This window comes from Prinia subflava, chromosome 14, assembly GCF_021018805.1.
Source record: "Prinia subflava isolate CZ2003 ecotype Zambia chromosome 14, Cam_Psub_1.2, whole genome shotgun sequence".
Lineage (NCBI taxonomy): Eukaryota > Metazoa > Chordata > Aves > Passeriformes > Cisticolidae > Prinia > Prinia subflava.
Window position 1 is genome coordinate 15,219,212 of NC_086260.1, and position 25,032 is coordinate 15,244,243.

At 49.3% G+C, this 25,032-nt stretch overlaps 3 protein-coding genes across 7 annotated transcripts in view; 1 reads left to right on the top strand and 2 right to left on the bottom strand.

Moving 5' to 3' along the window:
- Positions 1-3,596: 3,596 nt before the first annotated feature.
- On the bottom strand, positions 3,597-6,183 carry LOC134558248 (PHD finger protein 7-like). Its single transcript, XM_063411912.1, has 4 exons — positions 5,782-6,183; positions 5,543-5,705; positions 5,350-5,456; positions 3,597-5,135 (listed from the first exon to the last, which is right to left on the bottom strand). The coding sequence occupies exons 1-4, from the start codon at positions 6,096-6,098 to the stop codon at positions 5,018-5,020; spliced, it is 705 nt and encodes a 234-aa protein (XP_063267982.1). The 5' UTR covers positions 6,099-6,183; the 3' UTR covers positions 3,597-5,017.
- A 4,081-nt stretch (positions 6,184-10,264) lies between these two features.
- On the bottom strand, positions 10,265-20,944 carry NOL8 (nucleolar protein 8). Of its 2 annotated transcripts, none has more exons than XM_063411672.1 (17): positions 20,897-20,944; positions 19,986-20,169; positions 19,779-19,841; positions 18,936-19,014; positions 18,552-18,699; positions 17,618-17,686; positions 15,478-17,334; positions 15,091-15,207; positions 14,653-14,772; positions 14,244-14,328; positions 13,753-13,894; positions 13,162-13,245; positions 12,301-12,575; positions 11,963-12,089; positions 11,451-11,521; positions 10,650-10,732; positions 10,265-10,339 (listed from the first exon to the last, which is right to left on the bottom strand). In XM_063411672.1, exons 2-17 carry the CDS (start codon positions 20,122-20,124, stop codon positions 10,286-10,288), a joined length of 3,513 nt encoding a protein of 1,170 aa, XP_063267742.1. In that variant the 5' UTR covers positions 20,125-20,169; positions 20,897-20,944; the 3' UTR covers positions 10,265-10,285. The 2 variants fall into 2 exon arrangements, with proteins under 2 accessions (XP_063267742.1, XP_063267741.1); XM_063411671.1 differs by having other exon boundaries at positions 13,753-13,897.
- Positions 20,945-21,059: 115 nt separating this feature from the next.
- CENPP (centromere protein P) overlaps positions 21,060-25,032 on the top strand; it is a 117,375-nt gene continuing 113,402 nt past the window's right edge. For 2 of the 4 annotated variants that reach the window (XR_010082318.1, XM_063411861.1), the window contains exons 1-4: positions 21,687-22,017; positions 23,113-23,267; positions 23,722-23,879; positions 24,217-24,305. Coding sequence is in view for 3 of the 4 variants with exons in the window: in XM_063411861.1 (XP_063267931.1) it covers positions 23,131-23,267; positions 23,722-23,879; positions 24,217-24,305 (384 nt within the window). In the remaining variant the exon portion in view is untranslated. Of the gene's footprint in view, positions 21,145-21,686; positions 22,018-23,112; positions 23,268-23,721; positions 23,880-24,216; positions 24,306-25,032 lie in introns of those variants that run through there. The other 2 variants (XM_063411859.1, XM_063411860.1) reach the window with 2 other exon arrangements.

The following is a 25,032-nucleotide window of genomic DNA, read 5'->3' on the forward strand; positions in this document are numbered from 1 at the left end:
CTGCCTGCCTGATGGCCAGGCCTGCAGCCTTGGAGAGCAGGGCCCATTGCAGGCACGGGTGTCCCAAGAGTTGGGCTCTGGCCCAGCTGGGTCCCCTTGGGGAGGAAGGAGGCTCCCAGCCCTGGCATGGCTGAGCACCTCCTGCCTCTGCTCTGGGCCCCAGGCTTGGCCCCCCTGTCAGCCCCTGGGCCAGGCTGTGGGAGGGCTGCTTTGGCCTCACCTGGCTCCCTGGCATCAGAGGCCTCCTTGCTTCTTGTCACACGTGGTGCTTGTCAGCGGGCTGGAGCTGCTGCTGTCTGGCAAGGAAGATTGGGAGACCGCTACGATGCTGCACGTTGGACACTGCTGCGGCTGCTGGTGTCTGGCAGCCGAGACTGGGGAAAGAAACCCGATGGCACTGGGCTGCCAGGGCTGGGGCGGATGGCCTTGCATTCTGCACAGCCACAGGAAGGCTGCAGGCCCGACTGCCTGGTCAGGCTGGGGCCACTGGACTCTGGCTCACGACTGCAGGCTCTAAGGGCAAGCAGGAAGAAGGTCAAGGGCTCCCCAGGCCTAGGCCAGGCCAGAGCAGTGCCCCCAGCCCTGCAGCAGCAGATGGAGCTGCTCCTGCCCCGGGGCCACCAGCAGGAGCCACAGGTGGGATGTGCCAAGAAACCAGCACTGCTTGGCCATCTTCAATAGATCAAGGCACTGGCACCACAAGGCAGCAAAATACTGCAAACACCTGATTTAAAACACCAGAGGGAAGCCATAGGATTGAAAGGAAAAGAAAATGAAGATGTGGAAAAAGAGAAAGGGAAGACTGCAACGATATTGAGATGTGGTGATTGACTCATGCACATGAGGAAGAGTTGTTGAGTGTGGCGGGGAGAAGTTCTGTTGGAGTTTGCAGTTCTTTTGACATGGTCTTTTGTTGTTCCAGTATGGTTTTGAACCCTTTTCTGTTCTCTCTTCTGTCCTCTCCTCCCTTTCTGTGGTTACTGCCTGGCAGCTCTGGCTGACGGGGCTGTAAAAGCTGTGAGGAGCCGCACATACCCGCCCCTTGCAAAAGGCAGCAGGGAGTGCGAGGCACTTGTTGCTGACAGGCCTGGCAGGGGAACATGGCCCCAGCAATCAAGAGAGAAGCAGAGCTCCGGCAATGAAAGGCACGGGAGGAGTCAGGATTACAGAGAAGGATGAAGCCACAGAGTGTGGGAGGTGCTGAAAAGACACAGAAGGGCTGCTCATGAATATCAATGAGGCCGAGGCACTCACGCATATAAAAGCCAGAGACGCCATTTTGTGAGCCTGAGCCTCTGGTGAGCAGAGAGAGTGCCCCTTGCTTTGTACTTTTAATGGCTTGGAATTCAATTGTATTTATTCATTGTCCAGGCTCTGAGTTGTTTCTAACACTGTCAGACACGGCAGCTGCCAGTGGTGAGTCCCTGTGCAGGAACGCTGCAGTCTCCTCCAGGTGCGGGTCCTCTCTGTGCGGGACAGAGTGTGGGGAGTTTGCAGAACAGGCCCAGGGACACGCGGGCCCTGCTCCCTGGTGAGCCCTGTGTGAGCCCTGCTCCTGTCCCTGTGGCATTGAGCAGCACTGCTGTGTGCTCTGGCTGTTCCTGCGCTGATTGTGGGCAGGGAGAGGCAGTGAGCCTGCAGCACAGGCCAGGGCACAGAGGTGTGGGGCCTCTCTGGGCCCTGGGCAGCCGCAGCCCTGCTCTGCCTTCTCCTCCCGTTGTCAGGTCACACTGACACACGGCCTGAGCCCAACCTTCCAGTTTGTGACCAAGGGAAATCTGCTCCTCCCGCTGGCACAGGGCAGGAGGTCAGGGAAGGTGATGCCTTGGGAGAGAGGCGTGAGCAGTGCAGGAAAGCCAACATCACTCCAGCCTTCCAACAGGGCAGCAGGCAGGCAGGGACAGAGCAGCCCTTGGGGTCGATGCTGCAGGCCAAGAGCCCTGCAGAGGGGCTCATGCCCGGTGCCATTGGCTCTGTCCCCTGCAGCATGCATGCTGTGTCACCTCACGGAGGCTGACACTCCTGTGCCTCCCCAGGCCCTGGCAACTGCTCCTATGCTGCTCCTGCCCTGCCCAGGGCACCCACGGGTGCTGCTCAGGCCTGACACCCATCAGAACCAGCCGGGAGTGTGACGGCTCTGCTGCTCTGGGCAGGGCTGTCAGGGAAAGCAGCCGGGTGCCCCCAGGCTGAGGGCCGTGTCCAGGTTGGTTTTGGCGGAGCCCATCCAGTCCTGGAGGGCCGGGGGCACTGCTCTGGCCTGGGGTCCCCTGGCATTCCTGCTTGCCCTTACTGCCTCCAGGGATGAGCCAGAGCTCAATGGCCCCAGCCTGGCCAGACAGTCAGGATTGGAGCCTTCCCGTGCCTCCCCAGAACCCGAGACCATCAGCCCCAGCTTGGAAACACTGCCTAACAGGGTTTGCCAGTATTTTTTCCTGTTAGGTCTTTGAAAGTAGTTTGAAAGTAATATTGTTTGGTCACTTCTTCAAGGAACAAACATCACACGCTTCTAATAAGTAAAAGGTTTATTGGTTTGCTTTCCCTTTCCATTTGACATCCTTATGCTTCCTTTAGCATTCCGGAAAATAATGAAAATCAAACGTATTCATAGAAGTTTCTGAATCCACTATCAGGAGCTATTTCTAATTCACAGTTTCTGCTAAACACTTTCTATACATAAAGTTAAGTCGTTGTACCTGTAAAATACAGAGATGTGGTTGGTTCCCTGACTGGACTTTGCAACATGAAGTTATACACACTATATACAAAAAAGCTTTTGTTCCCTGGTAGTTACAAAATTCTCGAGGTCCTGAATTAATTTTGCTTCCACATTCATAGCTGACTTCCCTCCCCATGCTCAGCTTTCAGCCACAGTTACCAGGGAACAGACCTTTACATACTCACCTTAAGCAATAATCTACATCTGTCTTCCTAACCCTATTTTTCTTCACTGAGTTCTATTGATCTACAAAATAACTTTGGGCATTCTGCACAAAACAAAGAACCAATTAACACACACAGCTCCGCTGTGTCTCCAAGGAAAGAAAAGCTAAAAGCAGCTTAAACTTAAAAACTTAAAAACTCGACTCCTGAGCTATGTCATTCTCAGGCAAAGGTCCCAGATGGACATCTGGGGCCAAGTCCTGCACATCCTCTTTGTCCCAGGGTATTTCCTGGGGTTTTTTCCTGGTTTGTTGTTTGAAGGTCCAAGCAAGTCCTTGAAATCAGCAGCAATATCATAATAGACTTCTTCAGACACTCGAGGCAGTGTCTCAGTCTCTTCTTTCTTCTTCCTTTTGGCTTTACTGAAATGAGATTGTTTGAGGATAGCAACACAGCACACGTCCTTTTCAAGGACAGCTTCCCTAGGAGCCACCCTGGCTCTTTGTGTCTCCCTAAACGTATCCAAGCTAAGGAGTGGTTCACTTTCAAGGGTGAGCAGTGGGGAAACCTCTGAGGTTGGAGTCTAAATGCAAGAATGAGTGTCCTTTTTAATTAGCTACATCCTTAATTAACTTTTTCACTTAATACATGGTAACAGAAATCATGGTATTTAGCACCAATTCCTTTCCTGCCAATATTACCATCAAGAGCTAATCTGGGTTTCTGACAGACCTGCAGATCTCCAGGTGCCTGCATTGACCTTTCTCACCTTCACTTCTGGCAGCAAACAGACTAGAAAGCCAAGATGGCTCTAGGTCCTGCTGCTCAGGGGCCGCTTTGAGGCCCGACGTGGCTGGCGGGAGCGGCTGCCCCTGCGGGACGTCCCCAGCGGTGTCCCCCTGCGCCTGGGCCCCTCAGCACTTGCTGTCCTCCTGCTCCTGTCCTGGCGACGCCTGGACCGGGCAGATGGGCTCGAGGCCCGACGCTGGTGGGGGGAGCGGCTGCGTCTGGGGGACGTCCCTGAGGGTGTCTCCCTGCGCCTGGGCCTGTCAGCCCTTGGTGTTGTCCTCCTGCTCCTGTCAGAGCGGCTCCTGGACCGGCCAGATGGACTCTGGGGCTGCCCTTGCTGGCGGGAGCGGCTGCGTCTGGGGGATGCCTGTGACAATGACCCCCTTTGCCTGGGCCTCTCAGCCCTTGGTCGCGTTCTGCTTCTCCTGTCTTGGTGACTCCTTGTCTGGGCAGGTGCACTTAGGGCCTGACCTTGCTGGCGGGAGTGGCTGCGTCCGGGGGATGCCCGCGATGTTGTCCCCCTTCGCCTGGGCCTCTCAGCCCTTGGTCCTGTCCTGCTTCTCCTGTCACGGGGACATGACCTGACGCGTCGATTTGGGGTCCTCCCTTGCTGGCGAGAGCGGTTTCGCCTGCGGCCGGGCCCAGCACATCTGGAATGGACCCTGTGCTCAGGGTGTGGGGATGTGCTGAATGATGACTGTGATGTTGCTTGACTCTGCATGCTGAGGCTGCTAGGGTCCGGAGAGGAAGATGGCAGCAACTGCTGTAATGCTGCACGTTGGTGTCTGCGACGGTTTCTGGTCTCTGGAGACAAAATTTGGTGAGTCAGACCTGATGGCCCCGGGCTGCCAGAGCTGGGGCTGCTGCCCTGCGACTGTGCAGAGCCATGAGAAGGCTCCAGTCCCAACTCTCTGGTCAGGCTACGGCCATTGAGCTCTGGAACAACCCTGGAGACTGTAAGGGCAAGCAGGAATGTCAAGGGATCCCCAGGCCCAAGGCAGGCTGGGCCAGAGCAGTGTCCCCAGCCCTTCAGGAATGGCTGGGCACTGACCCCAGCCCAGGGACAGCTGGCTGCTTTGCCTCATACCCATGCCATGACCAGCACAGCTGTCACACTCCCAGTGGTGTATGCGGTTCCTCAGGCCAGAGCAGCGCCTGTGGGTGCCTTCAGCAGCACAGGAGGAACACAGGAGCAGTTCCCAGGGCCTGGAGAAGCAAATGGGTTCATGGCTCTGAAGATCAAGTGTCCCAGCACAGGCTTGTCTGGCCAAGCTCTTCCGGCTCCTTCTCCTTTGAGCCCTTATGGATACACAGGTTCCCCACAGAGTCCCAGGTGCAGCTTCCTGACTTACCCCTCTTCCTCTGCTTGCTCCCTGCCTCCTGGGTAAAGGCATTTCCTGGCATTGCACCAGCTGTGCCTCTCTTCTAGGTCGGCAAAGGCATCGTTGTCCTCCCATGTTGGCAGTCTGATGGAGGAAGGAGATGCTGATGAGTGTCTGCTGCCCTGCCCTCATGGAGGTCCACGATGTCCCTGCTCTTCCTCCAGTGCTTTTCCATTTTGTGTGTGAAGCTGAAGCCCAGACTCAGGGGACAGGGCAGGGTCAGGACTGCAGGGCAGGGCCTGGTACAGCACAGCACTTGCACCCTCCAGTCTCGTGAGCCAGGCAGAAGGACACCAACCTGAAGGGGATGCGGATCCCCATGAGGAACATTTCAACAGCGAATGCCTCACCATCTCTGCACAGGGGGCACTGGAAGAATAAAGCACCAGCGCGCATGGCCTGTCCCTGCAGGGCAAACAGAAGCAGTGTGAGCGAGGCCCTGGTGCTGCTGAGCACCTGCTGAGCCCCGGGGCAGAGGGGATGGCTCCTACCTGGATGCAGTCCCTGTGGAACCAGGCCCTTTTGCACGCTGGGCACACCATGGTGGTGAAGGTCTTTCTATCCTCCACAGGCTCCAGGCAGATGGGGCATTTGGTGTCTGGCTCTGGAGTCTCCTGCACGTCCTGCTCTGGACGGTGCTCAGAGCAGTAGGAGCTGGGGCCAAAGGGATGGGCAAAGTAAGAAATGCTGGAATGTTCCAGAGGGGTAGCCAGAAGTGGAAAGGAGGTACCTGTATGGGGTGAGGTACTGAGTGACACAGCCACCCTCCTTGGCACAGGGCAGGTGGAACCATCTGTCACAGTTTTCCTCGCAGCACATGATGGTGGCCCCGCTCTGGCCGCAGACACAGCAGCGCTGCCGAGAGCCAAGCAGCTCCATCAGCAGCGGCCTCGGGGCCCCCCCAGGCAGCCCCACAGCTCCGGGCAGGGCGCAGGATGTGGCCACTGCTGGGTCTGAGCCCACAGAGGCGCCTGGTGGAGGAGGCTCCTGTGCCAGAGCCTCTGTGGAGCTGCTGGGAGCCAGACTTTGTCCCACAGGCGGCTGCATGGCCGGCCTTTCTTTGGTGGGGTCTGGGCTAAGCACTGCCAAACCTCGCCTGGCACAAATCTCCCTGCTCTTGTCAGGCTCTCACCTTCTGTGCTGCCCGCCTGACTGCAAGTTGGATATCTTGAGGCAGAAAGCCCAGGAGTCCAACTTGATCACTATCTTGCCGAAAAAGCAGAGTGGCAAAAAACTGCAGAGAAGGGGAGGAGCTGCTAAGGTGAGAGTGGCAGGGACTGCCCACTGCAATGCTGCAGGGAGTGCCCAGTGCCACTCACCAGGCAGAACGTGTGGGCACAGAGCCCAAACTTCTCCAGTTTGTCACCGCAGATGTCCGGGTCGGCCTCCGTGCGGTGACACAGCATGCATGCTGCAGGGGACAGAGCCAATGGCACCGGGCATGAGCACCTCTGCAGGGCTCTTGGCCTGCAGCATCGACCCCAAGGGCTGCTCTGTCCCTGCCTGCCTGCCTGCCTGATGGCCAGGCCTGCAGCCTTGGAGAGCAGGGCCCACTGCAGGCACGGGTGTCCCAAGAGTTGGGCTCTGGCCCAGCTGGGTCCCCTTGGGGAGGAAGGAGGCTCCCAGCCCTGGCATGGCTGAGCACCTCCTGCCTCTGCTCTGGGCCCCAGGGGGTGGGAGGGCTGCTTTGGCCTCACCTGGCTCCCTGGCATCAGGGGCCTCCTCCTTCCTGTCACACATGGCAGCTGTCAGCCTGAGTTCCTGTGCAGGAACGCTGCAGTCTGCTGCAGCTGCTGGTGCTCTCTCTGTGTGGCAGAAAGAAGAACAAGGGGAATTTGCAGAACAGGCCCAGAGCCACGAGGGCACTACTCCCTGGTGAGCCCTGCGTGAACCCTGCTCCTGTCCGCCTTCTCCTCCTGTCGTCGCGTCAAGGAACACTGCTGTCTCCTCTGGCTGTTCCTGCGCTGAGTGTGGGCAGGGAGAGGCAGTGAGCCTGCAGCACAGGCCCAGAGCCCTGAGGTGTGGGGTCTCTCTGGTCTCTGGGCAGCCACAGTCCTGCTCTGCCTTCTCCTCCCGTTGTCAGGACGCACTGACACACGGCCTGAGCCCAACCTTCCAGTTTGTGACCTTGGTCACACGTGTCACAATGGCCATGCTGACATCAGCATCGTGCACTCACAATTGGGGCAGCCATGGCCTCGGTCCCCCCCCACCCCCCTGAGACAGCCCCCTTGGGAACTGAGGCTCTGAGATGGGTCTGAGCCTCTGGTCAGCGCAGAACCAGGGCAAGGATTCCTGCAGCAAGTGCAGGGTCCAGTGCCAGGCCCCAGGGCAGCCAACGAGGGTGGCCTTGTAGGCAGAAAGGAGCTGTTCAGGCAGTGCCATGCCAGGGCTCTGGCCCCTGCCAGGGGAAGTCTCTGCTCCTGCCCCTGGCAGTCGGTTGCCCAGAGAGCTTGTGCAGGGTCTCCTGCACTGGAGAGATTGTAAACCTGCTCTAGGTGAACCAACGTTTTCCTCAAGACCTCTCTAGAGAAAACTAAGATGAACCTCATTTGACACCAGTGCTGATCACCACTGGGAAGAGGAGATAAAGCTGGAGACCACCACAGCTTTCTCCCAGCCTCCATTATCCTGCGATCCTATGAAGCAACAACTTCAACATTTCATATTAAATGGAGAAATGAGTATTAAGGTCCTGAGAAATCTCATCTTTCACACTGACTCAGTGGCAACCTGGAGAATTCAATGGGAGTTTCCTGTGGGCATCTGACTGGAGAGCTTGCAACAGTCCTGGACTCAGATGCAGGAAGATTTTCTCCCCACATTAAAGGAACTTTGCCAGTTTGGTCCATGCTTTCCTACTAGCAAATGCACTGAAAAAATCAAGAACAGAAGCACAAACAGTTCTTGTAGACTTTTCTCCTTCATGTCTTTGCAAACATGCTCCTGGAAAATCAATGATTTCTAGAACAGTCATGGGGATGCCTGGGAAATGAGACAAGGGCTGGCAGGCAGGGAGACCCTGCACCTGCGCGATGCTGGGGCAGCAAGAGTTCATCCTTCTCCTATCTCCATGGGAGAGCCACCTTGGGTGGAAGGCAATGCCTTCACTCAACTCAGAGGGAGGCACAGCTGGTGCAGTGCCAGGGAATGCCTTTACCCAGGAGGCAGGGAGGAGGCAGAGGAAAAGGGCTGAGTTGGGCAGCTGCACCCAGGGCTCTGCACAGAACCTGTGTTTCGACAAGGGCTCAAAGCAGGAGGAGCCAGAAGAGCTTGGCCAGACAATCCTGAGCTAGGGACACTTTGTCCTCAGCACCAGGAACGTGACTGCCTCTCCAGGCCCTGGGCACTGCTCTGGTGCTGCTCTGTCAGGTTACACACTGACACAGAGCTACCTCTCAACCCTGTTCAGCACAGGACAGCAGGACACAGTAAAATGTTGTCTTCAGTACGTGATCTAATTATTAAAAGTCCTGCAAAGAAGCAACTCACATTCAAAGCATGCACACAAAAAAACCCCAAACCCTGATACAAACCTTGAACTGACACAACAAACATTCCTATTCAGAAACACAGGCTAACACTTTGGGCCAGTTTTTTTTTCCCATTACATCTTGACAGGATTTCAGAAGTAACTGTTTGGCAACTTACTCAAAGAACAAACAGGAAAGGCTTCTGATCTCTGAAAGATTTATTGGTTTGCTTTCACTTTCTTTTTGGCATCCTTAATCTTCACCTGTCATTCCAAAAAAAGGTGAAAATCCCACAAAATACTAGGCAACATTTCTGAATTCACAGTTAGTCTCAAAGACTTTCTTTACATGCAGTTAAGGAAGTGGTCCTGTAACATACAGAGATGGAGTGGTTTCCCTGACTGGACATCACCACATCACCTTATACACTCCACTATAGCAGAAGACTTTTGGTGCCTGGTGATTACAAAGCTTCAAGCTCTTCTAGAGGCTTTCCCCTGTTCATGAGGTCCCTCTCTGCTCAACTCTCGAGCCTGTCCACGTCTCCTGAAGGGCAGCCCAGCCTCGTGGTGCATCAGCCCCTGCTCCTGGTTCTGTCCCATCAGCAAATGTGTTGGGGGAGCGCTCCGTCCCTTCAGCCAGGTCACTGGGGAATGAGGCAAACAAGGGCGGCCCCAGCACGGCCTTCTGAGCTCACAGCCCTCTGAGTCTGGGGCTCCACTGTCCACTTCTGTACCCCATTCTCCCTGAGCTGCCTCAGGAGTGTGTGATGGGAGGCAGGGACAAAGGCTGGCTGAAGTCCCGGCTGCCAACAGCCACTGCTCTCCCCTCACAAACGCAGCCAGTCCCTGCAGCAGAGGTGGCTGTCAGATTGCTCAAGCATGGGTTTCCCTTCCTGTTGTTCCACAGGCTTAGAGAGGCCATCCAGGAGGGGCAGTTGTGTCACCTTTGTGGGGATGAAGGCGAGGCTGATGGGCCTGCGGTGTCCTGGCTCCTTCTTGCTGCCCTGTTGGAAGGCTGGAGTGATGTTGGCTTTCCTGCACTGCTCACGCCTCTCTCCCAGGGCATCGCCTTCCCTGACCTCCTGCCCTGTGCCAGCGGGAGGAGCAGATTTCCCTTGGTCACAAACTGGAAGGTTGGGCTCAGGCCGTGTGTCAGTGTGACCTGACAACGGGAGGAGAAGGCAGAGCAGGGCTGCGGCTGCCCAGGGCCCAGAGAGGCCCCACACCTCTGTGCCCCGGGCCTGTGCTGCAGGCTCACTGCCTCTCCCTGCCCACAATCAGCGCAGGAACAGCCAGAGCACACAGCAGTGCTGCTCAGTGCCACAGGGACAGGAGCAGGGCTCACCCAGGGCTCACCAGGGAGCAGGGCCCTCGTGTCCCTGGGCCTGTTCTGCAAACTCCCCACACTCTGTCCCACACAGAGAGGACCCGCACCTGGAGGAGACTGCAGCGTTCCTGCACAGGGACTCACCACTGGCAGCTGCTGTGTCTGACAGTGTTAGAAACAACTCAGAGCCTGGACAATGAATAAATACAATTGAATTCCAAGCCATTAAAAGTACAAAGCAAGGGGCACTCTCTCTGCTCACCAGAGGCTCAGGCTCACAAAATGGCGTGTCTGGCTTTTATATGCGTGAGTGCCTCGGCCTCATTGATATTCATGAGCAGCCCTTCTGTGTCTTTTCAGCACCTCCCACACTCTGTGGCTTCACCCCCTTATGTAAGACACGGGAAAAGCTTCTGATCAGTAAAAGAAAATTTATTGCTTTGCTCTCACTTTTCTTTTGGCATCCTTGTGCTTCTTCCGGCATTCCTGAAAATAGTGAAAATCCAACAAAGTATGAGGAGATGTTTCTGAATTTACTGTTTCTTTCAAACACTTTCTTTACATACAGTTAAGTAGCTGCCCCTCTAACATAACAGAGATTTTTAATGGTTTCCTGACTGGACATCACAATGTGAAGTCATACACACCATTATATTAAAAAACTTCTGTTCCCAGGTAGTTAACAAAGTTTCAGGCTCTTCCCAAGGTCCTGAATGAATTTTGCTTGCACATTCACAGCTTCCTTCCCTCCCCATGCTCAGCTTTCAGTCACAGTTACCTGACGTTACATACTCACCTCAAGCAATAATCTACGTCTTTCCTCCCAACTCTCTTTTTCTTCACTGAGTTCTGCTGATCTACAAAATAACTTTGGGCCCTCTGCACAAAACAAAGAACCAGTTAATAGGGTGAAACACTTCTGATTTTGCTGCTGCTTCTAACAATCATGAACAACACAGCAATAAGGTCAGAAGCTCTATTATTCACATCCTTCCTATTCTCTTGCCCCCTCACCACATGTTGGCTCCAACAGAAATGTTCTGTACTGTAGGCTGGTGTACTAAGAAAAATGAAAGGCAGCAGCAGTTTCCTGAACGTGCTGAAATCCAAACTGCAGTGAAATAGCAGCTGTTTCATTAAAATCAAAATCCCACATCTTCCCCCAGAATTGATGCTGGCTAAGGACTGAGATCTCCGTTCTGTAAATCAGATAGGCTGGAAGACTGCAGTACATTAAGATTATATATATGCCTGAAAGGATCCAAAATTCTAGGTGACCTGTCAAGTGACTATTTTTTGTAAGCTCTGAGAGCCCAGATACCTATTAGGCAATTATCTGAAAGAAAACCCAGAAAGCTGCTCAGCCTTTATTGCACCTGGACTTTCACATGGGATTCTACCACAACTTAGACCACAAGGATGGCAAATTTTGACTGCAAAACATTCATAACCAGACAGCATTTTTTCCCTCTTTACTAAATTCCTGTAAGGGTTTAAAAGAAAAGGAAAAAACCAACCAAACAAACAAAAAACCACAAAAAAAGCCCCCAAACAAACAAAAAACACCACAAAAGGGGGTGGAAAAGTTCTGTTGTACCTCTTAGGCGTTCATCATCTTTGGAGAAGAAGAAGAATCTGGCAGTTTCTGTGCGTGGTAAGGAAAGAAACCTAGAGAAGTACAAAGGGATTTTAGCATCCTAAAAGGTACTGCCAACTTGCATGAACACGAGTTAAAGCTGTAGTGCTTCAGAGAAATGGTATATATTGAAGAGTTTAATTCCACAGTAACCAAATAGAGCCTTCTGTCAAAACCCCCACTTTTTAAAAGAAAACTGACTGGGTCTTTGGCTTTTGGCCAAACTCAGTTTGGGGTTGGTCAAACCAAAACCACCCAGTAGTTTCTTGTGCTCAACTCATCTCTTTCCATATTCAACTTCACATCAAATGGGCTGCCGGCAGTTTTGACTCTGCAGCAGAAGGGTTTTCCAAGATGACTTTCATTGCTCAGAGTGTGCAATGTCAGTTCCCATTTCCTGAGTGCTCCTATTAATACTCCCACAGCATCCAACTACAATAACCAAATAGAAAACAAACAGAAAGGGAACTTGCATTTCTTGGTCATTGTCCATTTCTGATGTCTCAGGCTCATCTTCACCCTCAGAACTGCTGTCTTGGAAACGTGGATCCTCTTGCCACGTGACTTTCACTGGTTTTATTGTTCCAAGTACATAAGGCTCTGCAATAACAGCACCAGAAAAGAAAAAAAGCCAAAACCAGATTATTCCTCTAGTTGACAAAAAAAATTCCACCTTTGAAGTGAAATACTGACACTAGAGAACACAGATTTAAGAAGGACAGAATATTGTCCTCCCAGATTTTCTGAGCTAAATCTCTGCTCGAGTATTTTCCCCTTTGTTCTAGGGATCTCTTACCCATTCAGCTGTTACCTTCTTTGGTGCCCAACTCCTCTGTGTCTCCAAAGAAGGAAAACTTAAAAACAGTCGACTCCTGAGCTGTGTCATTCTCAGGCAAAGGTCCCTGATGGTCATCTGGGGCCGAGTCCTGCACATCCTCTTTGTCCCAGGGTATTTCCTCAGTCTTTTCTGGTTTGTTCTTTGAAGATCCAAACAAGTCCTTGAAATCAGCAGCAATATCATAATAGACTTCTTCAGACACTCGAGGCAGTGTCTCAGTCTCTTCTTTCTTCTTCTTTTTGGCTTTACTGAAATGAGATTGTTTGAGGATAGCAAGGATAGCAAAAATCTATTTGTCTTTTCTATTTGTCCTTGTCTTTTCCAGGACAGCTTCCCTAGGAGCCACCTGGCTCTTTGTGTCTCCCTAAACGTATCCAAGCTAAGGAGTGGTTCACTTTCAAGGGTGAGCAGTGGGGAAACCTCTGAGGTTGGAGTCTAAAGGCAGGAACAGGAGTCCTAATTGATTGGCCCCATCCTGAGGAACTTTTCAGTTAATACATGGTATCACAGAAATCATGGTATTTAGCACAGATTTCTTAGGCTTTTACCACAGACCTGCTAATCTCAAGGTCCCTGCATTGATGTTGCTCACCTAAAGTGAGGTCACAAAATGCCATGCAGAAAACAGATGGACTAGCAAGGAAAGATGACACTACATACTGATTTTAGTGGTCACAATTCATATATAAATATATTATATCTTGATTTTAGCAACCACAGAGAGAACTAAATTCAGATCAGAGCAATCTGCATCGTTTCAAACTTAAGTCTGTTGCTATAACCCTCCTTCCGTGGGAATAAACACCACAATTAGTTACCAAGCTGTAACACTACCTCTCCTTCTCTGTAGCACTTGGTTTCCTTTCAAAAACTGCATGGTCCTCTCTTGTTGGATCGTAACGGAGGGCATTCATATCTCTATAAAAATAGAAAGGAAAAGAAGCACCATTGTACTTTCTAAATACAAACTGAAAGCTACCTAAAGCTTTTATAGTCAGACCAAAATTCACATTGGTTTCTTTACCAAAAAAGCTCCACATTAATCCAAAATATAACTGGCAGTTAGAAAGCAGCCTCTAGTAAGTGTCTGAGTGAAGAAATATGTAAGCAGATGTGGATTTAATCACATTGTGATGTTTCAGATGAAACATGGCCCTCACTTGTGTGTTATGCAGTGAGTTTGCACCTGATAATCTTTTGTGGAGCTACATAAATACAGCCATCCATAAAAACAGGGATATATTTCTTCTAGTACCAAACACGGCATAAATTCAAATAGTCCAGAGGAGCAAAAACCCCAAAACAACACACAAGAACCCTCTGTGCCCATTTTCCAAAATTCAAAGATTTCAGGGTCTTTCAGCTTTCTCCCTAAAAAGCCTTAGCCTTCCTAAACCTTCTTTACTGGTAGTGGATGATTCATACTTGAATTTCTTCCCACTCGAGGCTGTTTTATTTGGCTTGAGCTGCTCCAGGTTGATATTCAGGACGCTTCCCAGTATTTGCAGGTTTTTCTTTTTCTCTGCTGCAAGCTCCTCTTCTTCATCTGCCTTCGGGCTTTTTGTCTCTGCTAAGAGAAAAATAAATACATTTATTTTTCTTTTGTGTTTGCTCTGCTAAGCCTGTAATGTGGGATGCATAACATTTACTACAGTACTAGAAGAGCTCACATCTATGAACACATCCTTCCTTTACCTTGAAGCTACTTCAAGGTTTTCTGCCTTGCACTGTAGAAAACCTTTCATTAGAAATGTCACAGGCATCTATTGAACGGCAAAATCAGAGCATTTATTTAACCCATCCCCTGCCTGCAGCACACAACTGTGCAACCAGATGCTCTACAAGATCCCAGTAAAGCAGGACGGGCTGTAGAAAGGCTCCATGGCTTCCAGGAGCCAGGAAATGATCAGCTTTACCTTCTTCCTCACTGTCACTCTCCAGGAATCGAGCATCCATGCGGAACCTCTCGTCCGTGCCAAAGCGGGACTGCAGCTGCAGGAGCTGAACAAATGAAACACATGCTGTTAAGCACTGGAGAAGAAAAGCATCATTCAGTAACTTTTTTCTTACTGTAACAATGGAAACATACTCCTCACCTTTAGCTTTTGATGCCTTTTCCAGTAATTTCTTTGTATACAAAAATGGCAATGTCAGAGAAACTCCTCCCACTCCCCACCTCACATTATGTCCTTCCTTTAAGGGAATTCTGTTTTAAGTTCATAAAAATCATATTCAGCAAGAATGAAAAGATACAGGTTATGTTTTTCTAAAGTGGTGTTATGGAGACCTAGAGAAAAAATTAATTACAGTGATGGCTTCACTCACTTTTTCACCAGCTTTGCCTTCAAACTGGGGCTTAATTTTGAATCGCTCCTCGTCCGTGTCCTCTTGCTCATCCTCACTGCTATCAAACAGTCTGCCCGAAGGTTTGGGAGCTGCCTTATCCTTAGGTACACAAACAGAAAAGAAGAGAAATGCAGCTGTTCACAGAAGTTTGAGAATGTAAATCAGTACCAACTTTGTTCATGTGCTCTCCAGTTTAGCTGAAAGGCAGATTCCTTGCACAACCAGCTCCCTTCCTGATCAATGTGCTTCAAATCTTTCCTTGTCCACACACCTTCTACAATTCTGCTTTACAGTTAGGACTGTTCAGTTTTACACAGGCAAAATACCCATGCAAAAGGAAACTCGGCTGTTACAAGTTCAGTACAAAAATTCAACTTTCTGATTACATCACACTGATTTTTTCCCAGTAACACTTACTTCTCCATGCTCATTTCCCAGACTTGCATCTTTTTTCAACATCTCATCCACTGCAGCTTCATCTTCCACATCAGAATCGAATATGATGTGTTTGTGCTTTCCTGCTGGCTGCCTGTCCTAGGGAAGAGTCAAACACATCAAATACCTGCTGCACTCAGACATGCCTATCTGAAAGACATTTCCATGACAAAAAAGAGGAATCTGCTATTCCTCTTGCAACTCTACAGGTATTCCAGAGAGGAGGTATGCAGCTTTTTGTATACTCTCAAAAGAAAACTGGCAATGTCATCAGAAATTCCAAATGACGATTTTAAAACATCTCACTCCACATGTATCAATTACCCTCTACCTTGTACTATGGACTATTCAGGTAGAAATTGTAATTACCAGATTTGAAAGAGCTCCTTGAATGAGTTTCTTCTGTAATTCCCTCTCTCTGTGCCTCTCTTCCAGAGCTGCCAGCCTCCTCTGGTTGTCCTGGAGCTGTCTCTCTATTGTACTGGGCTCCTTTGAGGCAGCACCACGAAGACAAAGCTCCTTATCTTCCACAAGGCTTGTGTTCTCATTCTCACCTTTATTACCTTCACATTCTGGAGTTTTTTTGCTTGTATTCCTCTTTAATGTTTTGGAAGGCAGTTTTGGGCTCTTTGGTTGCTGTTTAATGTGTTCCTGGGCTCCTGCAGCGTCACTGTCACTGTCACTGCTCCCACCACCCTGGTCAGTACTGGCAGCAGCTCTGTGCTCTGAATTTCGGTCTCGTAGAGAGTTCACTCCTTTGTTCTTCCCTTGCAGATGAGGCTTGGAACCAGGCTGAAGTCTCTGACCTGCTGAGGAGGCAGCAGCTGACAATTCCTTGTGCTGTTCACCAGACACCTCCTGTCTCTTTTTGCTGCTGGCTTCAGGTGAGCACAAGGAATGGTTCTTTCGCTGATTTTTAGATGACTCCTCCCCACCATAAGATGTACAGTCCTCAAGTCCCAAACTTTCTACAGGCTTCTTCTTTAACCCAGTGCTGTCCTTACTTAACTCTTTTACACAAAGGGACCCCATTCCTCTGAAGGGCTGATATTTCAAATGTGAATTATTTTGACTCTTGGAGCTTTCCTCAACAGCATCCTCCTCCCCTGCTAAAATATCAGCCAGCACATCTTCAGGACAGATGGGGCTTTTTTTAACTGCAGGGTGAGATTTACTGAGTTTTAGTTTATTTACAGACTTATCCTTGGACTGATGAGGACTGTGTTCACTGCCTGACCCCTCTGCAGATGCCTCAGTGCTTTCTGTAGCCAGTGCTTTCAGGTCATCCAAGGTGAGGTGTAAGCAGTAACAGTTCTGCATCATGGACTCGTAATCAGAGCTGATTTCAGACTCCCCCTTCTCAGACTCTGAGCAAGAGCTGTCACCATCACGTGTCTCTGCTGTACTCTGCAAGGCAGCAATTCTGGATTTTTTAACTTTCCCTTTTCTTTCAATATTTTCTTTTAAACTGCATGTTTTCAGTGAGGAGCCATTTACCGAACCTTTTTTTTTTTTAGCTAGTATTTCTTTATTTTTCACCTTCCCCTGTTTAGAGTCTTCTGGAGTTTTACTTTCAGCAATAATTTCATCTGTATCTGCTGAATCATAACCATTATCACACTCCACAGTCTCTTTCTCTTTGTTACTTCCTTTGCTAGCTTTCTTCACGGCATCCAAATTGTTTAAAGACCAGTGGCTATTGTATTTTAATTCAAAATTATCCCCAACAATTTCCAAGTGCTCACTTTCAGTCTCAGCATTTTCAGCTTTCAGTCTTTCTGTCTCTTTCTTCACCATTGCTCTGATCTCCTCTTCAGAATCAATGTCACTATCAGAAACAGTGACATTGTTTTTGGCTGTAACTCCACCAGTACTGCTCTGATTTGATAATAAACCTCTCCCTGGTATTTTCCCATCCATTCTCCTGGCTGCAGGCACTTCCAGCTGCTCCCCAGGTTTGTGTTTTGATCTCTGGCCTGGCTGTGGTGAGTCTGTGTGTTCTGGACGTGCAGAGGACAGAGCTGCTCCCCGCAGGGCGTCGCTGCCCAGCCGCCTCCGCTTCTCCGGGGGTTCCAAATCCAGCGCAGGGAATTCCCGTCGGCGCTCCCTGCTCTCCTCTCCCCCCTCCAGCCTCCAGGTGAGCTGGGACACGGGAGCAGCCTGGGCCTCGTCTGCCTCCAGCCTCCTCAGGTTGTGGCAGTACTTGGAGGGGTCGTATTTCACCACGTTAGTCTGAGTTAAGGATCTGAAAGAGCCCAGCACTTTCAGGAGACTCAGGGCTTTATGAACAGACTGAATCCTTTCTCCTGTCATGACCATAAGCCTTTAAAGCAACTGAGTGCATTATAAAACAACTTATTCCACTCACACACACTCACTGCAGGATTTACTTGGGGATTCAGTTACATTAAGCCTGACAGAGGAGGAAAATTAGGTCTGTCAAGCAACTGTTTTTCCATATGACAAACGAAGGAAGGGAATTGTGTTCAGGGCCAAACAAAAAGGATATTTTATTTTTTTGCTGATTCCTAAGGTGCAGGATAGGCAAGACTCTGCCAAATTTTCCAACGACCCATTTCTAAAAGAAAAGAAAAATAATCAGTGTTAAAAAAACCCCCAGAGAGTGGAAGTAACTCTGGAATAAAACAAATGTTTATTCTTGAATAACAAAAATACTAATAAAGAACCACATGTGACTAATTCTTTGTTTTATTCTCTCTAGTGAGCCCTACCATGCAACTTGGCCAGCCTCCTTCTCAAAAACAAAACAAAACCAAGCAAAACCCTATATTTCAACAATCTACAAATGAAGAGTGATAATAAAGAACTGAATTTCTTTACAAGTGCTGTTTTTAATACAGGGTTTCTAATTTATTAAGAGTGGTGCCTACAAAGACAGGACCACTATTATTTTGCTCTTTTTCCCTTTCTCACAAAAAAAAAAAGAAAAATCCCTACAAACCATTGTGTGCTTAGCAAACACTTTTGAAATCTTTGTACTAAATATAAATTTTGTTGCCTAAATTTACATGTTGAGTTTATTCTTACTTTTGTAAGCATTTGCAGATCCTGATCCTGTCCTGAAGCCCAACCCAGGCACCAGAAGTTAAGTGGTGCACAGGAATCAGTCACACATTCCCTTTGCAAGCCTTTAAGGGTGACACAAGCACATTCCCAATATAAATGAGGAACAAAGCATTTCCTCATTTCTCATGGCAAGAGTGGACAGCATGATCAAGATTATTTGATTATTATTGCAAAGAATGACAGGAGCCTTCTCCATGCCTGCACATGAGGTATTTCCTCAGAGTTCTTTTCACAGCTAGGACTGTCACTCTTAATAATGAAATTTCTTTACATAAAGCATAAATTTGGCATGAATTTAGATGCAATGAGCTTGCTTTTTGCTGTTTTATTTCTCTTACACATCTGCCCCACCATACCTTATGATGTGGCACCTCTGTACCTGGTACTGCTCTCATGTGGAAGTCCACAACTCCTGTCTTTTTCAGCGATTCCAGCAGACACATTTGGTCATTTCTGGGTGGTTTTTCCTTCTGCAGCTTTGCTTCCTCCCTCTCTGTGGCCAGCCTGGAGCAGAAATAACATCCCACATGGAAAAATGTGTGCCAGGTCCAGAGCTGGAGCTGGCAGTGATCCCCTCCCCAGAACAGCAACCACTCACTGCTCAGGTAATTAAAACCCATCACCCTTGAGGGATTAATGATGCAGACCTGTTACAGCATCAAACAAAACCAACAGCCCACAGAGTGTATAAAAAAAGGTTGTTTTAGCAACAACATAAATTTAAAAAGATTGGTTTCTACCTGTGCAAAAAGCTTTCTTTGGCCAACTCAATTTGCAGTGTGCCCCCTTTCCATTTTGTTTTGTTTAAAATTGACATGCCTGCAAAACAGAGATGGGAAATGAGTATTTTTTACATTAGAAAAAAGCACATCCTTGACTAGGCCTCCTTCTGTGACAGCCTGAGGTTCCCTCAGCATGACCTGACTGCTCACTTGGGTTAGGGTTGTATCTGACAGGGCCAATATCCAAATCTCAAACCAGAAGCTTTACATCCAAAACTGAAGTTTTCATTTCAAAAGTGCCTCATGGCAGCATTCCCCAGGGCACATTGCAAAAGCAGCTTTCCATCAGCTCCTCCCCTGGGTTTCAGCTCACATCACTCAATTCCAGCCTTCTCTAGACCTGATGAAAGCATTTGAAGCACATTTCCTGTTCATAAACGGCTCAGAACAAACAAACAGGGTACCCAGAGCAGCTGTGGCTGCCCCATCCCTGGAGGTGTCCCAGGGCAGGCTGGACAGGGCTTGGAGCAACCTGGGATGGGGGAAGGAGTCCCTGCCACGCCAGGGGCTGCAGCGAGACAATCATTAAATTCCCTTCCAAGCCAGGCCATTCTGTGAGCCTCTGAAAGTCACAAATCACCTGCTTCAGGCACAAGGAATCTTTTCAACCTGCTCACAGCAAATTCTGAGAACTTCAGCAGAGCAGCTTCCATAAAACTGCAGCTTAAAGAAAATAAAATGCACTTGGCAAGAGAATGGAAGAGGCTCTGCTGTGATCACAGCTGGATGTGACAGCACGGGGTGAGTTACCAGCAATGTAACTTGGCTCAAAAACAAAAATTTAAAAAAAAAAATACTTACACTTTTTCAGATCTGCATCAGAAATGTTAACACTGATGTAAGCAAAAGTTTTCATAGGATTCCCTGATGAATGAGAAAAATTAAGTTAATTTCTGTGTAGTTTTATAATTTCCTTTAGAGAACTGAAGTGTCTCTAAAGCAAAAATTCCATTTCACGCTCCAAAAAGAACAGCAAGTAACTCTTAAAAGATGAAAGAAAACTGTTACCCTGATCATCTTTTCTGGTAATAATTTCTGCCTCCAAAACACGCCCAAACTTGCCAAATCTTTCTTCCAGCTCAGCCTTGGACACGGTGTGGCCAAGCCCTCCAACATACAAACGTTTGACAACTTGTTCCTTGTCCATGCTGCCAAGTCAGGGTATCACATCCAGAACACGCACTCCGCTCCTCTGCAGGGAGACAGAACAGTTCACGGAAATTAAAGGGATTAGAACAACGAAACGGGCAAATCAGCGCACTAAAAAGCCACGAAGAACCTTACGAGCAGAGCACTCTTTTGATCTGCAGCAGGTAACACGCTCTGTTCCAGCGCAGTGACTGCAAACCCCGCGCTGCTGCAGGAAACCTGGCTTCAGGCGCTGGGGTTTTTTAAAACCCTGAGCCATGTAAATGTATGAGCGAGAATAAGAGCAAATAGCTCTGTACAATATAACCCAAGGGTTCTCTACGGAGGGAACGCGAGCCGCCCACAGCCCAACCCTCCCCTCCCGGGAGATACCGAGGGAGCCCCGGCCTGAGGGAGCCCCCGGCCTGAGGGAGCCCCCCGGCCTGACGAAACCCCCGGCCTGAGGGAGCCCTCCGGCCTGAGGGAGCCCCCCGGCCTGAGGGAGCCCCCCGGCCTGAGGGAGCCCCCCGGCCTGACGAAACCCCCGGCCTGAGGGAATCCCCGGCCCGAGGGAGCCCCCGGCCTGAGGGAGTCCCCCGGCCTGAGGGAGCCCCCCGGCCTGACGAAACCCCCGGCCTGACGAAACCCCCGGCCTGACGAAACCCCCGGCCTGACGAAACCCCCGGCCTGAGGGAATCCCCGGCCCGAGGGAGCCCCCGGCCCGAGGGAGTCCCGGCCTGAGGGAGCCCCCCGGCCCCGCCACCCCGGAGGCGTCCCCGGCCCGGCCTCACCGCCGCCATGTGCGAGCCTCGCAGTGCCACCGCCTTACCTTCCCCCTCACAACTCTTCCCAGCCGTCACTGGGGATAAACAGCGTTCCGCTTCCTTGTGCTGCTGGAGTCTGATCGGCTGCTCGCTTCTGCCGGGTTCCTGTTTCCGGCCGGACAAGTGTGGTGGGAACACGGGGGCTGGGTCCTGTGGCAGCGGACGCTTTGAACTTCACCAACCGGGAAGAGAAGCAGGGGTGTTTTGTGGAAGACGTGAGTAAGAAATTAACGTCAACAAGGGAACAGCCGACAAAGCAAGGCTTTTCCCTGTCATTTATAACAAGAAATTCGGGCGGCTCTGTTGTTCGGCAGGGAGGGGCGGCCGGCGCCCCCCGCTCGGGTAGCAGCAGTGGTAGCGCCCAGGCTCGTGGGTTGGCGCGCGGTTCGAATAGCGCGGGGCGCGCGCTGGCCCTGAGCGCTCCCTTCCTCTCAGCGCCGGCTCCGACCGGCTCCACTCCCCTTCCCCTCAGCACCGGCTCCGACCAGCTCTATTCCCCTTCCCCTCAGCGCCGGCTCCGACCGGCTCCACTCCCCTTCCCCTCAGCGCCGGCTCCGACCGGCTCCACTCCCCTTCCCCTCAGCGCCGGCTCCGACCGGCTCCACTCCCCTTCCCCTCAGCGCCGGCTCCGACCGGCTCTATTCTCCTTCCCCTCAGCACCGGCTCCGACCAGCTCTACTCCCCTTCCCCTCAGCGCCGGCCCCGCCGCTCCGTGCGCTCCCCTCAGCGCCGGCCCCGCCGCTCCGTGCGCTCCCCTCAGCGCCGGCCCCGCCGCTCCGTGCGCTCCCCTCAGCACCAGCCCCCTCCGCTCCTCCCTCACGGCCAGGTGTCGGTGGCTGCCGGCCTTTCCAGGGCTCCCGCCTGCGCTGCTCGGCACCCAGCCGCCCCGGGGCAGCTCTGTCCCCTGCGAGTCCCCTGTCGGCCCCGGCTCCTCGGACGATCTCAGCATCGCCCTGCCAGGTCTGAAGGTCCGCAGGGAAGCAGCGGGCACGGAACGCACCGGTTCGGTTCTCACAAACGCTCCAAAGCCATTCCCGGCTCCTCCTGTGGCAGCATAAAGTCAAATACTCGGGAGTGTAAACAGGCAGGTACGTAGAAATGTGAAATATGTGCCGTTAATGCACAAATACTTATAAATATATACATGTACGATATATAAGGGGAGAAATGTTTGTAAAAGTTTTGTTTTAATTGATTAAAGAGTAGGGGTGTTTTTTCCTAGATATAAAATCTTTGAAATCATAATTAGTGTTTGAGTCTTTTGCAGCCTAATGAAGTCCTTGAGTTTAAATAGCTCTAAGTAGTTTGTCATATTACAGCTGTTAAAAGAGGACCTGGGGTAACGTTCTGGCTGTTGTAATGTTTCTCTTTTTCACACCGTACTCTTTATTATGACCATGACTTTCTTCACTGTATCCAGTTCAAAAAAATCTGGTGATGACTGGGTAATTATTTAATTGTATATACTTCCTTTATTCAGTAAGCAACTTTTTAATGCAAAGCATGCTTTCAATGTTGTTTTCTTATGTGTGTTATAAAGGCACTGTTTTCTATGAAATAAATGAATAAAATCCTTTTACAGGATGATATTAGTGTGGAACTTGCACATAGACTAGGGGTGGTTTAAAAACACACAAAACTAAATGTTGGGGTTTTTCCTGGTCAAAAATATCAGCACATTAGTTTTGAGCTGCATAATATCTTCTACAGACTCCTGGATGTGTTGTAGCTAGGCTGAATGTCAGATTGTTATTTTTCCTGAAAACTGAGGTTGACTTTTTAAATTATTGGTGGAACATCTTTGCAATTTGTGTCTCTTTACCGCTCTTTACTCTAAAGGCAGATTGTGTCAGGAGCAGCTGAGCCCCTTCAGCCCAGGTGATCCATTGGCCAGAGCTGGATTCCCTTTTTGTATTAGATTGCTGTTGGTTTTCACCTGTGGAGCAGCTTCTTGTTCTCTTACAGCAAATGTAAAACAGCTCGATGCACCCCTGGATCAAATCATGACTAATTAAAAAGGTTCTTAAAGCCTTTGACTCTATTGGAGCCCTGATTTAACTTCTGTCTCTGGAGGCTGGGCAGTGCTCTGTATCTTAAAACAATTGCCTGATGTTATATTTGTGTTTTTAAATAATTGGTTCCTTGTTTGTTCCTGAGAAAAATCCTTATTTTGTTTTGTGCAGTAGCAGTGATTCTGAGAAATGGATGAGAGCACTTTTCAAGAGTATGAAGATGAAATCCAGGCCCTGGAAGAAGAAATCAGGCTGTTGACAGAACAGTATGAAGAGATCAGACAAGAATCCACCTTCTTGTCTGATGAGGAGATTCTGCAATCCATGTATGCCTTTCTTCATTTGTTAGATTGTTAGAATTTCTTTGTCAAAATTGTTTGGGAATAAGCTTTTGCTTCTGTGTTAGGACTTTCCTCATGTTAATAAATGTGAACTCTGTGGATAAAATAAGTCACTTAAGTGAGTAAAGGCATCTTAGCTTCCTTTTCTTGCATGTTTTTGCACATTTCTCAAAATGGACACTGCACCTCCAGACTTGGAATAAAAGCTGTGTCTACCTGGAAGTGAAAGAATGAGTTTATGTAAGTTAGAATAGTTTATTGTTTTCAGCAATGTGATCCCACAGAAACTTGACTCCTTGGAAAGTGATTTGGGTCTGAAAGCCATCAGATCCCATTGCCAGTGCAATTTTATTTAAATTTTATTTAATGGTAGTGCTGTACTGCCATGTTATGTCTGGGAATTTTGCCCTTTTGATTTTATTTTTTTTCTTCATTCTAGAAAATCACTCCAAAGAGAAACTCAGGGAGAAACCAAGGGACATGAATCTCTGTCAGACCTGGTAGCTGAGCTTGAAAGTCTAGAAAAAGATCTCTCATTTTTAGCAGAATTTACTGGGTTTCATTTCACAAGTCATTCCAAGAAAACAGTGGAAAAAAGTAAGAAGTTTTGTGCCTTTTGCTGAGCATACTGGTTGCAGTTCATCTAATTCACTGTTAGCGGAAAGACAATTACTTTGAAATACAATAAGATTTATTTCATTCACAAAATAGTTTCTGAGTAAATATTGTCCTTTCCTTAATGGGAAAGTGACAGACTGGCGTTGTCATTTGCATAGGGGGGAAGTGGAGAAGTTGTTGGAGTTTTTTAACATGTTAAACTTCTTTACATGAGGAATGGTAACAGTGGGGACTTTAAATATGACTAAGGGAAAAAATGCAGTAGTCAATGAAGAGAATTGTAACTGATTATTTTGTTAATTTGATTTTGTAACAGCTCAAGACAGGACGGTGCAGAGGTACAGATTGTCAGGGAGGTGTCATTCCCTCTCTTTTCAACTGGAATTCCAGCTCCTTGAAATGCCGGTAAGGGTCGGTGTATGTTTAAAAAAACAAACAACTTCCAAACAAAACTTCAAATGGACAAATGTCAGGGCTTCCTTTTCCAGCTGAACCTTCAACTGTTTAATCTAAGCTTCAGTGGGTTCTTTTGGCTCTTACATCTGGACCCAACTTTGGAATTCTATGTGCACCCAAGCAAGATAGTTCTGAAGGTCAGGCTTAGTATTCACCCACAAAATGATTACCATGGAATTATTTAGGTTGGAAAAGACCTGCAAGATCCAGTGCAGCTGTTAACCCAGTACTGCCAAGGCTCTATCACCTGTCATCTCTGCAGGATGCCCTTGCAGACTGAGGTAAAGCCCTGGGAGCACCTGGTGTCCTTCAGCTCTGCAGGTGCCTCATCCTGAGCCAGCACAGCTCTCATTCTGTAGTCACAGACTTTACTCTGGAAATGGGAAGATGCCCAATGTTACCTCTCTGGAAGAAACTGAGGAAAAGCTAAAACACTGCAGACTTCAGCAGCTCTCTTTGTTGGTCTGGATTTTCTTTTCCTTTGGTTGTATTTGTGTGTGCTTGGTTAATGTGAGTAGTCTTTGCAGCACTGGCACGAGTTATACACCAATGACTGCAGATTTTCTGGGAGGGAGCTCTTCTGTAAGACTGTTCTTAGCACAGAGTTTAAGATGTTAACAGAGGAAAAAGTTTCTGTCCTAATTTGCAATAGTTGTACTTTGTAATGGTATTTCTA